The following is a 16,891-nucleotide window of genomic DNA, read 5'->3' as shown; positions in this document are numbered from 1 at the left end:
ACCTTCAAGGTCCCTTCCAGCCCTAACATTTATTAAATCTATGAAAAGCAATGCCTTCCCTAGGTCTGTAAAGCAAATGGTGCCTTTCCCCAGGCTAAAGAGACATTCTAGATTCACCAAAGTTCCTTGTAGTTCCCCCTTGCAGCCAGGGCCCTTCCAGCTGGGAATCTACCCAAGATCCAGATTCCCTACAGCTGTATCTACCTGTGCTTTCTGGCTTCTTAAAAGGGTTTTACATCCTGCCATGATGATAATTTCCCTTTACTTGAGATCACAACGTTCATAGGACCATAGGGTAACAGGAAAGTAGGGCTCGAAGAAAATTCATGAGATCATCTGGATCATCCTCAGTCACCAAGTTCCTCCTAATCTCCAGCCTAAATTTCCTCTGCTGCATCTTGAGGCCATATTGCTCCTAGCCTTTTCTCTGTGGATGTAGGGGACAGGACAATCTCTATACTATTTCTAATTGTCCTTCAAGTATTTGCAGACTGGTATCACACATACAGCCCACCACCCATCACTCTTTCTTCTCCAGACTAAAGAACCCTAGTTCCTTTAGCTTTACCTCATAAGCCATGGCTTCCACACTTCTAATCATTTTTCCCTCTCTGCTGAACCTTTTATTTATTTATTTTGCAAAAAGAACAGTAATTTTTCATATTCATTTTACAGTCTACTCTGACCCTTAGGTCCTTTTCTGCAGCCTAGCCAGTCATTTCACAGTCTATAGTTGTGCATGCAGCTGTTCTCTCCCATGTTCAGGGTTTCTCTTTACTGAATTTCAAGCAATTCATTTTGGACCATTTCTCCAGTTTATCAAGATCTGTTCTCAGTGGTGGCAGATGACAGAAAGAGAACCAATGGTCTTAAGCTGCAGCAAGGGAAGTTTAGGTTGGATGTTAGGAACACCTCTTTCACGAGGAGGATAGTAAAGCACTGGAACACGCTACCATGGACTTTCCATCCTTGGAGGTTTTCAAGACCTGAACCCTAATCCTGCCCCTCAAAGTGTCTTCAGCTTGGCATTGATTGTCTGCAGATTTGCTGAATGCATACAATCCTAGCCCGCAACGTTATTAATGAATACATTAAACAATTCCAGACCCAGGACCCAGACCCAAGGGAATCTCACTCAATACCTCCTCCTAAGTAGACATTGAACCATTCATGACCACTTGTTTAAAACAATAATCCAACTACATAAATATATCTCCACCTTACAGTGACTTTATCTAAACCAGAGGTGGGCAATTATTTTGGGCAGAGTTTCAGAAAGCCATCCAGGGCTTCATGACAGGCAGCACAGGGCAGATTAATATTAATTTTCTAAATTTTTTAGGGGCCCCACGGGCCGGATAGAATGGTCTGGTGGGCCACATCCGACCCCCAGGCTGCATTTTGCCCACCCCTAATCTAAACAGTATTCCTTTAGCTTACTAATGAGAAAGTAGTGGTGGAAAGTGTAGAAAGCTTTACTAAAATCAAGGTACATCATACCCCCTTCTCTCCCCCTAGCCACAAAGCCTATCACCCTGACATAGAAACAAGTCAGGTTGATCAGGCATTTGATAAATCCATACTAGCTGATCTTGGTAGCCTTGTTTTCTTTCTGATTCTTAAATACAGATTCCATGAACTTGCCTTCTATATCCTTACAGCTAACTGCACTTGTGATTTGATAAAATACCTGATTTGTAAAGACTACATTTTTTAAAAAGGCATTAAGTACTTCAGCCTCATCTGCAACACCTACAAGATTACCCTTTGTATTCATTAAGGATCTCCAGTTTGGTCTTTGCAACAGGGTCCCTATTCTGCTACAAAGAAGAGGAAGGCCAAAAACGGACCCAACCCTTTTTATGAACTCCGGGGATATATAATAATGCGGGGCCCCAGGGTTCTGTGGAAGCTACTGCCTAGCTCTAGAGCCTTGTAAGAGCCTCAGAGACACTGGAGGAAACAGAAACGGAAACTGCCACTGCCCCTGGAGCCAGACTGCAGAGCCAAGAAGATGCAAGACTCCACGCACTAATCAACTGACCCTAACTATAAAACAGCCACAGCTGATCTGAAGACTCTACTAATGAGAAAGAGAGCAGCCAGCCTATTGGGAAAAAGGCAGATCAGGTGGCTAGAAGAAGAGGGTCTAAGGACCTTATAAGCCTAGACCTGCTGATAGTACTTTAGCTCTTGCTAGACTAAGAGAAAGAGTTTTACAGAGCCAGGAGTGAAAAATGCCCTGAAAGGGGTTTGATATTAAAGATAAATGTTTTATGTTGAATGGTTTGTTTCCATTGCTGTTGTAAAAGCTATGAGGCATGGGAATAATTGAAGAGGAGGAGGAGAAAGCTACAGTCAGTGTGTAGGGAAGGTAAAGTTACTTTACTGATTTCGGGATCCAACAGACTATAAGGAGGGTGGGGATAGACCTACAACCTCTTCAAGGTACAGCACCATGCCCAAGAGAGAAAGATCTCCAAACTGGAGGAGGTGGTCCCAGCCAGCAACCTGCTCAATCAAGGATAGTTTCTGCATTTATAGCATGCAATAGAAAGGTGTGGCAGGAGACTTGGGAGAGTGTACCAGGTGGCCAGAGAGGCAAGCAGGCTGGGGTAGGATGCCAGAGGGCAACAGATCCTTTGGGACACCTGAGGCTTGCTATAGTCTTATTAGTTATTACTTATAAATTTTGTTTTGTTTTTCATTGCTTGCCATTGTGATTATTCTTCGGCCCCTAGCACACTTTGTCACTTATTAGCTTTGTATGAATAAAGCCATGGTACATGGCTGTAGGCAAAGGGCAGGTTGTCAAGGGATGGGGGAGGTAGAAAAGTGACCTGCCAGTTTGAGCTGCTGCCAACTGGAACAGTTCCTGGAGCTCAGTGGTGGCTGATGGCACAACTGCAGCAGTGACAGGACTCCACCAAAAAATGTTCCCTACCCCACAGCCCCTAGGTCCTGGAGCTGGGCAAGAAAGGTAGCTGAGCAGAAAAATCCCTCTGCAAAGAGATGGGTGTGTTCAGTAGCCAAGAACAGTCTTCACCGCCCTTCCAACTGAATGACCAGTAAGATGGAGGAGGGTACAGTGTATCTTGGGATACTGGATGATCCAGAAAAGACATATTCAAACTTAATTCTTGATTAAAAACCAGCTACAAATGATTCTACAGTTTTCTAGAAACATCTTAGTAGCTGGTTGGCCATTTTTCTCACGTGACAATTATTCTGAATGTGTAGTGGGTCTAAATTCATTACTCAGTTAGTTGGTTAATTGTGTAATTAAGGTAATGTATGTTGGAGACCTTATACTCTTCTCTAGTAATGTGGCTAAGTTCCTACTTTGTGTAGAATTCCTTCATGAATTTGAACTCATTGAAGTGTTCACTGTTAAGTCAGGCCTGTATTTGCTGACCTTGATGCAAAAAAATGGGTAGGAAGGGAACTTGCACACTCCTTAAGCTGTAGCAATCACCGGTTTCAATAAAGACAATCAGGCAACAACTAAACAACTTATTCTGGAGCGCTTGGCAAGGCACTGCAGATCCTCTGTCTCTCTTGCTAGCAGCTACACTCCAACTATTTCTAAATTCTGAACTCTTCTAAATTGCGGAGCTTCTCTAAACTGTATAATTCTTAACACTGCATAAGGTACAACCAGCTCTCATGCACTTCTCTTGCCCCTGAGACTTGACTCCCAGGGTATCCTGCCCACCAGTTTCATGGGTTTGTTAAAGCTGGTTTTTCTGAAATCTAGCGTCTTTATTCTGCTGGCCTCCTTCATCCCGTAGGATCTTGAACTGTTTCATGGTTGCTGTTGCCCATTACCCTCCAAATTCATATTTTTAACCAATTTCTTTCTAGTTTTGTGCAGCAAATCCAAAAGAGCTTGCTGCCAATGCCCCCAGCTGGTCTCTCCATTACTCGTACTGACAGGTCATCCTTGACAGGGTCTGAAAACTTGTTGAACTGCCTGTCTTTCCCTCCCAGGAAATGTCACAGTATTAAAGTGCCCCATGAGAACCAAGTCCTGTGATTTGGAAACTTCAGTTAGATGTTTAAAAAAAAAGCCTTGTCTACTTCTTCCTGGCCCATTGCCAATAGAGTGGTGCTCAACCTCTGGCCTTTGGGCCAGGAGTGGCCCTCTAAGCTGGTGTGAATTGTCTGATGTGAGTGATAAGGTTGAGGGTATGAGTAGAAGCATTGCTAACCTGTGCTGATACGCCCATGAGCTCAAAGCTTTCATCCAGCTCTGGAGCCCAGGAGCTGAGCCTAGTTCAGAAGCTGCTGCTTGGTTCTTCTTTTCCCTGTTACTAAATTCAGACATATTTCAAAAGAATTCCCAACATCTCTGGGTATTCTCCCACCACATTTCCAAAACACATGGCTCTTCCTTCAGGGGACAGTGATAGGGCATTGGTAAGCAGAGGAAGTTGAGATAAGGTACAGTGCTGCCAGCTGGGCAATCTCCATCTGTCATCTGAAAGACAATTTTTTGTGATCTTGTGTAATATCATGGTTGGGTCTTTACACTTTAATTATTTTCCATAATGATTATAATTTTATGAGCCTTAAAACAATACTACAGGATACTGAACTCTTTGCCTTCTGTTAATAAACCTAGAATTCCTGAAGTCTGTTTTTTTAATGAAAAGTTACTACTTAATATTAAGTATTGGCTTATATAATGCTCTTCTATGCAGCCCTTGGCCCAGTTCTGATTTTTAAGGTTTACCTGTGTGTTTTGGGGTTGAATATTAGTGGCCTACAGCAGTGGTCTCCAAACATAAGCATTCTTCCATTTGCCAAGCCCCATATACACTCATTTATCTATCTGTCCCCACATTAAAACCATTTCTCTTCATTTTGCCCTGTCTCGTACATGCTTCTCTTTGTCTATTCCCATCAGACTATCATTCTAGCCCTTCTACATACATGCAGCCTTTTCTCCATCTAGCTATATTGTTTTCCACACACCAATGCATTCAGGCATCTATCCAGTCTTATACCCATCTCTTGCCCTCTTTCTATATATTTCAAGTCCTTATGTTCTCCCATGCTGACAGTACATTATATCCTATTTCCAGTAACTCTCTTGTTAAATGGTTCTTAGCTGCACCCGTTCCCCTATTGGTTTCTAAGGAAGAAGTCCCAGCTTATGGTTCTGTTGGGAAACCATAGGGTTTTGAGGTGTCTAGAGCACTTCTCTTCAAGAGGCTACACATTTGGGGCTGACTTTTGAGTCTGTGCTGTACATCAGGGTTATAATGGTCAGGTTCCAGAACATGGTTTTGGGTACATGATGTACAGTGTGACCCCAAGGCAAATCACTGAACGTTACCTCACCCAGCTTCAGAAGCTATCCTCATACTCAGTGGACACAATCTGTATTATTCAGGGGAAAGTAGATGTTCAGTGCAATGTATGTGGGTGAACTGGTTTCTTTAAGTCTAGCTGCCTCATCTCCAGGGATCCAGGTTTTCTGTTTCCCATGGAAAAACAGAGAAAACCATTGATTTCTCCTTTTAGCACAGAAACTCGCAGATTCCCTGCTTTTGCAACAAGCTCTGCAGGCTGGTTGAGCTCTAGCCTGCAAGAGCTACTTGCAAAGAGGGTGGGAAACATCCAGCCCTGCCCAGAGGGGAAGGGGGAGGGGGAAAGGTGGGGTCTGAGGCTCTCAGTCAGCCGGCTCTGCTCAGCTCAACTTCAATCCTCGCTCCTGAAGCCTGAGGTAAGTGGGGCTTGGAGGTGGCTGGGGGGTTGCAGGTCATGGCTGGGGACATTGGCAGGGCTGGGGAAAGCCATGAGTCAGCCCCAGCCCCACCCAAGCAGGCAGCAGCAGTGGGGGGGCTGGCTCCATGCTGCTTCTGCTGCAGCTGCCTGCTGTTGGAGGCAGGGAGCTGCAGACTTGGGTCCCTGGCCCCATAGCCCTGGCAGCTGGGGGTCCCTCTGGCAGGGCTGGTGGGCAAAGGCTGTGGGTGGGGGTGAGTGAGGGGCACCAGCAGGGCTCAGGGTTGTTGTGGGGGTGAGTGAGGGGAACCAGCAGGGCTGGGAGGGTGTTGGGAGGGTCAAGTGAGGGGCACCAGTAGGGTTGGGGGGTCATTGGTGGGGGGGAGTGAGAGGCACCAGCAGGGCTGGTGTGGGGGCTGCAGGGGGCTTTTAATTTTAATAGCAGATTTTGGGGTTATCAGAGAATTTGTGATTTTTTTTTCTCAGAGAAAACCAGGATCCTTGCATCATCTGGTTGTATCTTTTTCCCCCTTCACTCAGGGAGCTGGCATCTCTCTGAAGCCTTACAGTGACAGAAGCCAACGGACTTCCTGTACAGTGTGCTAGTAGAAAGGAGTGAGCAAACTTTCTCTCCCATTCCAAATCCTTCCTGCTCTATTAAGCTGTGAACAAACATCTTGCTAATTGTCCCAGGCTTTGACTAATCTCAGAACAGCAGCTTATTCATGTAGCTCTTCTAACTTGCATGGCTGTTCTTCTGCCAACAGGCTCATCTGCGGGGGAGAATAGACAACCTGACAGGCTTGCCCCTGGAATGAATTGCAATTAAATTAAATGAGTTCCAGTTAGCTTGCAAAGCACAGGGCATTGTCCCAGGAAAAAGTGTTGGTACATCTTATGTGGCACGCTTCACAGGTACTCATAGCAGGACAGTGGGCATGAAAGTCTGTAGTGGGCAACAGATGTTGCCTTTCATTGCCACAAAATATATTATGGCAGTAAAAAGGCCAAGCAAACAACAGTGTATGCACCTGGTCACACTGTACATGTTCAAAATGTTCTGGCCACAACAAAGATGTTGTTTAACTTTATGCCACTACTTAGCAGCAGATATCTATTTCCTTGATGGCAGGAGAGTGCAGGTAGCATGAAACCAACTTCTGCACAACCTAGGAATTCCCACATGCAGTTGGGCCTTTCAAGCCCTGGGAGAACTTGCCAGCTTTCCCTGACTCAAGAGGTGCTTCAGGAAATCCTGGGGAGTGTCTGTAAGCAGGAAAAGTCCAGGCTTCCCCACTTCCAGTGATGTTCCCCTGGGATCTCCACAGTGACCCTCCATAAGCAGGAAAACTGGGGACATATCCCAGCACAGCTGGCTCATTTCATTTAGTGATGTGTCTTTCTAGCCTTGGATCCATGGACAAATTCCTTTCTTTCAGGAGAAATGCAAGTCTTAGTTTCGAACGGAAAACAACTGTAGATCCACATATCCAGTTGTCATTAACTGTGGCTTCCCCTTGATTATTCTAGCCTGCACTCACTAACCAGGTAGAAGAGGTTTAAAGGGTAGACGGGGTTTCTTTCACCCCTGCAGGTGTGCCGTGAGATAAATGGAAAAGAGGTATCTTACGTATCTGCACTCATCACAGAGGCGGGTCTGTGCCACCATCTGTCTCCTAAGATACTCTGAAATCATTTGATAAAAAGAAAACAAAATGCTGCAGAAATGTTGCCCTGCTATGTTTATGGATTGTGGCTGAATAATCAAAATCCATATTGTGGCCTTGTGTGACAGCTTTGTTTATGGTTTTGGTTAGGGTTTTTTTGTCTACTGTTTTTTATGATATCAGCAGATGGTGCAAATCAAATTGTCATGTGGGGAGTAGAAATTGTGGTTTAAGGGCAGGATAATGGAATGACTTTTGGGGCTCTGTTACTGACCTACTACTTGGTTTTGGGCTAATCACAATACTTTTCTGCACTTCAGCATCTCTCCCTGAAATACTTTCAAAGTTATGAACTAGAATTCCTGTATAAGTACTAAGAGCAATTATTAGTGATAGATGGATACAACTCAGCCACTTGGGCACCTGTCACAGAGACACACACTTCATGAAACACAGGGAGCTTCCCCTTGAGACTCAAATGATGATTGCAATGACCTAGATGTCTGCATTTGTTTGAGATGCACCATAATATTAATTCCCCCCATGAGGTCAATTTAAAGGTGCACTCCCCAGGGAGATACAACATCAGTAAGAGCCAGCATGAGGTTGCTTTTCCATACAAACTCTTCAGGGCTTCAGAGAAGGCAGCAATAAGCAAGACTTGCCCAGCCCAGCAGCATGTTAGCTGTTTGCAAAGAGAAGTATCATTTATTCAACAGATAGTGAGATGAGCAAAGTGCAGACAGGCACTTCCTCCACACATGTAGGTGCCCTTGATAGACAGCTTCCTATTCTCCATGATTAAAGGTAAGTGACAGGTATTTTATTTTAGCAAACACCATATACACATGACCAAGGGAGAGAGACTCATTGTGGTGGGAGACAGGACAACCTGAGCTGCCTTTAAAGCACTGAATGTCTTCTGTTTTATCTCACTTCCCATTCTAATCTTGGTGTGTCTCATTGCATCTCCCAGTATTGCTGTTCTGACACCATGGAGAGCATTGAGTGACAGCTACTCAGTCCCTGGGCAGGACTAGGGGCAGTTAATTCCCTGCTAATGCAGTCAAAGTCAGTGTCTCTCTCTTTTCCGTTTTTTTTCTCCCTTTCAGTAACAGCTGTGCTAAAACCACTCTTCTACTTGATATCTACTGTGCCTGGTGTGCCTATTAATTTGTCTTGAGCTTTCTTTGAGCTCTCCATCTCTCTGAATCTATTTATGGTCTCTTAGTTCTGTTCTGACAACTCCACTCTCATGGCAGTGATTCTCAGTCAGGACGCCACAGGCTCCTGGGGTGCCTTGATCCTTTCAGGAGTACCTTAGGGTCGGTGCCACACAATGTTAGCACTGTTACATGTCCAACCACAATTTACAAGATAAACCCAGAGATTTCAAATAGGAATTTGCAGCATTAAAACCATTCTAACCTCTTGTGCTTTTTCTTTGAAACAGAAGAATTGCAGTATTCTTTCTGTACTTAAATGTTCACTCTAATTTAAAGAGCTGGCATTTTCCAAGAGGTGCTTTGAATTTAATGAAGTATGCCCTGCAGCTATAAAAAGGTTCATAGGATCATAGCGAGGTAGGACAGGGAGGGACGTCACAAGGTCACCTAGTCCAGCCCCATGCTCAAGGCTGAATCATGCCTGACTAAACCATCCCAGCTAAGTGTGTCCAACCTACTCTTGAAAACTTCCAAGGATGGAGGCTCAACAACTTCTCTGGGTAGCCTATTCCAATGCTTGACCACCTTCTTAATTTCATAGTTTCATAGTTGGTAGGGTTGGAAGGGACCTGAGCAGATCATCAAGTCCGACACCCTGCCATGGCAGGAAAGAGTCAAACGACCCCAGCAAGGTGATTGTCGAGCCTTGTCTTAAAGACCCCCAGGATAGGAGGCAGCACCACTTCGCTTGGAAGTTGGTTCTAGATCCTAGCTGCCCTGACAGTGAAATAGCATCTCCTGATGTCTAATCTGAATTTACCCTCTGCCAGCTTGTGACTGTTATTTCTTGTCACTCCTGGGAGTGCTCGGGGGAACAGGGACTCCCCCAATGCCTGCTGGTCCCCTCTGACTAGTTTGTAAAAGGCCACTAGGTCCCCCTCAGCCTTCTCTTGTGGAGGCTGAACAGGTTCAGCTCCCATAGCCTCTCCTCGTAGGGGCTGCCCTGCTGCCCCCTGATCATGCGAGTGGCCTCCTCTGGACCCTCTCCATTTTGTCCACATCCCTCCTGAAGTGCAGCACCCAGAACTGGGCACAGTACTCCAGCTGTGGCCTGACCAGTGCCACATAGAGGGGGAGGATCGCTTCCTTGGACCTGCTTGAGATACATCTGTGGATGCATGACAAGGTGCGGTTGGCCTTCCTGACTGCATCCCCATACTCCTGGCCCATGTTCATTTTGGCATCGATGATGACTCCAAGATTCTTTTCTGCCTCTGCACTGATGAGAAGGGAGCTCCCCAGCCTGTAGGTGTGGTGCTGGTTCTTCTTCCCCAGGTGTATCACCTTGCACTTGTCAGTGTTGAATCCCTTCCTATTCTCATCCACCCACCCCTGTAACCCATCTAGGTCCGATTGGAGCCTATTCCTTCCTTCTAGCATGCCCACATCCCCCCATGTCTTAGTGTCATCAGCAAATTTGAACAGGGTGCTTTTTACCCCCTCGTCCAAGTCGCTGATGAAAATGTTGAACAGTGTGGGCCCAAGAACCGAGCCCTGCGGGACCCCGCTGCCCACACCCCTCCAGGTCGAAAATGACCCATCCACCACCACTCTCTGGATGCAGCCCTCCAGCCAGTTGGTGACCCATTGGAAAGCTCCTCCCAATCTCCAGCCCAAATTTCCCCTCCTGAAGCCTGAGGCCATTGTTCCTAGTCCTGACCCCTAAGGCCCACAGAGAAAAGCTCATCTCCATGCTTTCTATAATCAGCCTTCAGATATTTGCAGGCTATTATCAAATCCACCCTCAGTCTTCTCTTCTCTAGGCTAAATAACCCTAGTTCTTTCAGCTTTTCCTTATAAGCCTCACCTCAGTCTCCTAATCATTTTTGTTGCCTTGTGCCAGACTCTTGCCAAACTGTCCACATCCTTGAAGTGTGGGGCCCAAAACTGGATACCTCCATGTGACGTCTCCCCTGTCTTGAGTAGAGTAAAAGAATCATTTCCCTTGATTTTTTTTCCAAATGACACTGCTGTTAATACAACAGAGTCTGCTGTTGGCTTGTTCTGAACAAAAGCATACTGTTGTTTTATTCAACTTATGGTCTACCATAACCCACAGGTCCTTCTGTGAAGCACTGTAGCTTACCAAATCATTTCTCGGTCTGTATTTTGCATGTGTTGGTTTGGGTATTTTTGTTGTTGGTTGTTTTTTGGGTTTGTTTGTTTGGGGGTTTGTTTGGGGGGTTTTTTGCTTTGTTTTGTTTTTTTTTGGGGGGGTGTTATTCCATCCAAGAGCAGAGTTTTCAATTTGCAATTCAACAAGGTTACCTGATTGATTGTGGACCCCTTCTCATCCAGTCTACCCAGATCATTCTGGATCCTAGCCCTGTTCTCCAGAGTACCTGAAATTTCACCCAACTTGGTGTCATCTGCAGATTTGCTAAGCATGTACTTGATCTCATCATCCAAACCATTAATGAAGATATTAAACAATACCAGAGCCAGGACAGACCCCTGGGGGGCCCCTCTTAAAACCTCTTCCCAACTAGACATTGAGCCACTGATTGCTACTTATTGAGTACAATAATTGAACCAGTTATGTATTCACCTTTACAGTACTTTCATCTGATCTGTATTTCCTTTAGCTGCTTAGGTTAAGAATCACTGTCCTATGGGCAGGCTGTCTCTTTGTTGTCTATGTGCATGGCACCTAGGGCAATGTAGTCTTCTTGCTAAGGCTGATATCTCCCCACCTTTTTCACAACGGGCTGCAGCTCTGACTCCTCCTGCAGTAGCAATCCTGATGTACTCACATGCCAATAAGAGCCAACAACAGCTGCAAATTTGGATCTTCAGAGCCATCCCCTTTTTGATGTATTTGTATATAGCACAATGCAGCCTTCATTCCAGTGCTCTGTCTCCCAGAAGCAGATATTGAAGAATTCATCATTATTAAAAGCTAATGGTCAGCAACTGAAAACCAATAGATAGTTTCCATATTTTAAGAGTCAGAATTTAAGAGTACTCTCAAATAAAGCAAAGCAGATGTAGCATTTTCTGGGAAGTTGCTTCAGAATGAGAATTACAGGAGTCGGTCAAAGTCAACTTGAGTTGTTTCCTCCCTGCAGTTCCTTTAGTAAGAAAGTGCTGCCTTCCCTCACATGGCTTTTGTGAGGTGAAAGGGGTAGAAAGTCTCTAATTTTCTTTGGGTTTGTCTTGACTGCAGCCAAAGATAGGAGTGAACCTCATCTGGATGTCCACTTTACATTAGCAGCCTTGGGTGGTGATAGTGGTGTAGCCAGGAAAGAACAGAGCTCAGGAGAAGCCATTTAACCTTGATCTCTGTCTTTTTTTTTCCTCCATCAGTACTGAGTTCTATGCAGTACCCCAGGTCTCCAATATAAAGCTAACATGGGTGTCAAAGTTGTACCTTGAACTGCAAAACAGACAGACTCTTATAGCTATGCTTTGGGTCCAACACATTTTTGCATCTCTAGACAAAGTGTGGGATTGAATAATTTTCTGTTCTGCCAGAGAATATAATATCTAGTCTTTCTTCTTGAAAACTGATAAATTCAGATAGCTAACCATCTACCTCGTCTAATTTGCTGTCAACTCTGTCAAATTAGTTATTCTTTATCTATTTTAAAACGCCTTACCAGGAAAAGTGAAAGGGGAAAATGAGCTGTACCTCATGGAGAACGAAGAGGAGAACAATCAAACGTTCATCACAGAATTCATCCTCCTGGGATTTGGGAATGTCCATCAATATCGTGTACTTCTTTTCCTGCTATTTCTAGTGATCTACATGGTGACAGTGTCTGGGAACGTCCTCATCATTGTTCTGGTTGCAGTTGATCAGCGCCTTCGCACTCCCATGTATTTCTTCCTGGGGAATTTGTCCTGCTTGGAGACCTTCTACATCTCTACCATTCTGCCCAGGATGCTGGTCAGCTTCCTAAGTGGGGACAAGACCATTTCGGTTAAGGGCTGCATTGCACAGTTTTATATATTTGATTGTCTGGCAGCCACAGAATGTTATCTCCTACTTGTGATGTCTTGTGATAGGTATTTAGCAATATGCAAACCCCTGCTCTATCCAATGCTAATGAATAGCAGGGTTTGTCGCTGGCTAGCAGCTGGGTCATGGATAGGAGGAGTTCTGCTTGCTTCAGCCATTATGTATTTTACAGCACAGCTAACTTTCTGTGGCCATAATGTCATTGACCATTTCTTTTGTGATCTCACCCCAATACTCGAGCACTCCTGCAGTGACACCAGTATGGCTACTTTGGTGAGTTCCATTGTCTCCTTTCTTGTGGAAATTTCCCCATTCCTGTTAACCATGACCTCCTACATTTGCATCATAATTGCCATCTTGAGAATCCCTTCCAGCAGTGGGAAGAAAAAGGCATTTTCCACCTGTTCCTCTCATCTTCTTATGGTGACAATTTTCTATGGCACCCTCATAACTGTCTATTTGTCCCCAAATGCCAGCTCAGTTGGGGGGAATCTGAACAAAATGTTCTCAGTCTTCTACACTGTCCTCACTCCCATGGCCAATCCTTTCATTTACAGCCTGAGAAACAGAGAGGTGAAGGATGCCTTGAGAAAAACCATTAACAAGTTATGGCCTTCATAAAATGTTGAGAGTTGAATGGAATAAAGATAAATCTAATGTTCCTTCTTAACGGTGCTGTGTTAAGGTTACCCTGTCCCAGGGCTTCTGTGTACATAATATATTTGAATATATGGAACTATCAAAGCTTGTTTCTCTTGAGAGAAATGTTAATTTTTGATCCAAGAGGCAGGAAGGAAACCTCAGAATCATTTTTATCTTGTGGGGTGGTGGGGGATCACTTTCCCAATCTTAGATAGGAACTGATTAAAATAAATTTAAAAATGTGTTTTGCTTTTCTTTTCTTGACTAAAAATATTTGGATGTTACTGCAGGGAGCATGAACATTGCTGACTTTGTACAATTGTTGATGTAAACCTTCGGAAGCCCTAAATGCAGTTTAAAAAAAGGCTCTCTGAGAGAAGATCAAAATTCTCCTTGTCCATTTGTTGCTTGTTGGTACCTGTGCACTTGCACTCTCCAGCTTAGAAAGGGGGAGTAGTCTCCTTCTATGACGGTGGGCATTGAGTCCTTGTCAGCTCATCTGAGCCAGAAGCAAACAAAGGATGCCTGTTTCACACATCACCTTGCACACAAACCTACTCACTACCAGCAGGGCTGTCCCTAGGGAAAGGAAACTTAAAGGCTTATGGTTTTTAAGGCCAGAAAAAAACATTATTTTCCTCTAATCTTGACTTTGCGCAGTGCGCAGACCAAAGAAACGCACCCAGTTCTTTCAGTATCACACCTACAGCCCCTCACTGAATGACGGTGGACCTGTTAGAAAGAGATGCCCAGCTTGGATTGAAAGGCTCAAGGCATTGAAGTATCCACCACCTTCCAGGGGTTACTTCCATTCACTGTGAAAATTATATATACCCTATAGCTTCAGCTTCCAGCTGCTGGTCTCTTTAAACACTCCCAATAGGATTAAAAATCATAGGTTCACAGATCTAAGGCCAGCAGATAATATAATCAGCTAGTCCAGGGATGTCCAACCTTTTTGAATGTGGAACCAGATCATGAACTTTTTATCACCCAGTGGGCCAGGGAGCCATATTCAAAGACCTCACAGGAAATGGTATCACATCAGGAAGTGATGTCACATGACCTTTGACACCAATGAAGTTGCAGGAAGTGACAACGAAATGGGTCTGGAAATGTGGTTTAAAATCCAAAATAAAAACAATATAAAAGAATGAAATAATACTAAACACTTGACTAAAATAAGCACTTTTGCTTCTACTCACTTGTCAGTAAATGAAAGAAGCATAATGCAAGTCGACAGATCAAATGTGGAAAAGATATCAGCCAGAGTGGAAACTAATGAAAGCAATGAAATATGGGCCTTTTTGAGAATAATCTTGAAAAAGATTTACTTTTATTGAATTAATAACTTGTTAGTAACACATCTTTAACAAGTAGTAACCAGTTGAATCCCCAATCCCGCACAAAGAGAAACAGAAGCAAACACAATCCGAACACTGGACAGTATTTTTACAGACCTGGTGCCTGGCCGGCCTGGTGCCACGCCCGGGTTGACCTGGTGCTGGAGAAGCCGCGGGGCCAGGCCGGGGTTGACCTGGGGCCCGCCCAGCCTGCCAGTACCGTGCCCAGGTTAACATGGTGCTGCAGGACCCGCCTGGGTAGAACCGGGTCGGCACCGGCCAGGAAAAGCAGCACGCAGCTGAAGCCGGCTGCTGGGGACGGGCGGAGGCCGCCCAGGTCCGCACCGGCCAGCAGAAGCGACGGCGCCGCCGCGTGCCGCTCGGGACTGACAATGGCAGGCTTGTCCCAGCCTGAGCAGCACACGGCTCCGCCGCCGCTTCCGCTGGCCGGTGCGGACCAGGCCGCGCTCCTCCCGCCCCCAGCAGCACTTTGAGAAGCGGCGGGCGGCCGCGGAAGCAGGCGCCACCTTGCTGTAGGGCAGGGCAGGGCAGCGGGGTGGCTGGAAGAGGGTGGGTGAGGGGGCAGGCGCGGGCTGGGAGTGCCAGCAGCTGCTTGGCCTCCCGCGCGGGGCCGCTCCGGCAGCGCAGGGCACAGGCTCGTGTCGGGGCGGGGAGGCGGGGGCAGGAACACGGACGCGCATCCTCCCCTCCAGCGACCGGCATGTCCCAGCCCCGTGAGCGAAGCCGCTCCCCCGCCGCCCGGCAGCAAAGTTCTCCACGAAGGCTCCAGCCTGCGCCTGCGCCGAGCCTGCGGCACCGGCTCCTCGGGGCGGGGCCCCTCAGCAGCCACAGCCAGCGCTGACCCCGGCCGGGGGGGGGTCGGGCCCCGCGAGGGACCCGGCCGGGCACGCCACGCTGACGCGGTGCGGGTGGGAAACTTGCCCCTTCCCCAGCCATTAGGAAGCTAACGAGGGGCTGGGGGAGGGACAGGGGGAGGGAACGAAAGTCAACCGTGACTACTTTCGTTTCCTGTCGCAGCACAGCGGGCCACAGAAAATGCTTTGGCGCGGCCCGCAGGCCATATGTTGGACAAGCCTGAGCTAGTCTGACCCCCTACCCAACACAGCCCATAAGACTTTGCTGGCCAAATCTACCATCCAAAACAAATCCCAGTAAGTTGCTTCCTAAACCAGAAGGTGTCTATCCATACTGGGGATTTTCCTGCTCTTTTACTTGAAAATTCTCTAGGCAGCTAAGGCCTGATCCTATTCCAGCTATTAGGTCCCTGTAGCTACTTAAGTTTGATCCTATTTCACCCTGATCAAGCCCCTAAAAGTCTGTGACTACAAAATGTGGATAGGTTCTCCTCACTGCACTTTTGTGACTCAGTTTAAGGGTAAGATAAAGGCACCTTACAAAGGTCTTTTCAGAAACTCAAACAGGGAAGTGTAGAATTGCATTTAGGAAAGAATTTATATTTCCCTTTGTGTGCCAAAAAGGCTGTTCTCCAGCCATTTAAGCCTGCAGGTGTAGACTGAGCATGTACAAGTAGGCTACCTACAAGGCTCATTCATGTGTATATACCTGAGCATAAGTCTAGGGGAAAAAGCAGGAAGCTGAGTAGGGGAGGCAGAGATTCCTAGTTTTTCCTAGTATTTTCTGCTACTTTAGGAACAAGGTTTCAGGTATAACTTGGGGCTTCATCCTATATAGTATACCACCTATATGCCTAAGCCACCTGCTTTCTAGCCAGCCCTCTTCTCCCTGGCTTCATAGACGTCTGTCTTTGCTGCCCAGGTACCAGATTCAAAAGGAGCATTGGGGACGGGCCTGGGTAATGACTAATTTGGGTAGTATAGCAGAGAGCAGGTTGTGATGGGAAATGAGAGAGGGAACATTCCTAATCAGATGCATCTTGGGTTCCCAGAGCACCAGCTCAGAACAACTGTACAGTGTTTACAAGCTGACTGCAGCACAGCATGTGATTAATACTCCACCTAAACCTTTACTCATCAGAAATTGTTTTTTGCCACAATCGAAACATATTTGTGCGGCAAAAATGTCTCCTTTATGCTGCTCTTTATGCTTGTTGTTCTCATTAAAAATAAAACCCCTACCCTCCATCAATGCTGACCTCATGAAGGAACACCTTGAGAAGCTGGATACCTTCAAGTCAGCTGGCCCTGACAACCTGCACCCCAGGGTACTCAAGGAGCTGGCGAGTGTCATAGCCCAGCCCCTGGCACGGATCTTTGAAAACTCCTGGCGCTCTGGTGTAGTGCCCGAAGACTGGAAGAAGGCCAGTGTGGTGCCGATCTTCAA

The 16,891-nt window shown here is 46.1% G+C and overlaps 2 protein-coding genes across 3 annotated transcripts in view; one reads left to right on the top strand and one right to left on the bottom strand.

The window, feature by feature from the left end:
* LOC149862590 (olfactory receptor 14A16-like) overlaps positions 1–15,413 on the bottom strand; it is a 131,204-nt gene extending 115,791 nt beyond the window's left edge. The window contains exon 1 of one of the 2 annotated variants that reach the window (XM_090050694.1): positions 14,687–15,413. The gene's annotated coding sequence lies outside the window, so the exon portion shown is untranslated. The remainder of the gene's footprint in view (positions 1–14,686) is intronic. The other variant, XM_090050695.1, reaches the window with a different exon arrangement.
* On the top strand, positions 8,160–13,205 carry LOC149862591 (olfactory receptor 6B1-like). The gene has a single exon (XM_090050697.1). The coding sequence runs from the start codon at positions 12,258–12,260 to the stop codon at positions 13,203–13,205; it is 948 nt and encodes a 315-aa protein (XP_089906823.1). The 5' UTR covers positions 8,160–12,257.
* Positions 15,414–16,891: the final 1,478 nt, after the last annotated feature.

Source organism: Crocodylus siamensis, chromosome 6 (assembly GCF_052110815.1).
Source record: "Crocodylus siamensis isolate JL-2025a chromosome 6, ASM5211081v1, whole genome shotgun sequence".
Lineage (NCBI taxonomy): Eukaryota > Metazoa > Chordata > Crocodylia > Crocodylidae > Crocodylus > Crocodylus siamensis.
The sequence above is the reverse complement of the archived record's forward strand: the minus strand, read 5'-3'. Positions and strand labels throughout refer to the sequence as shown.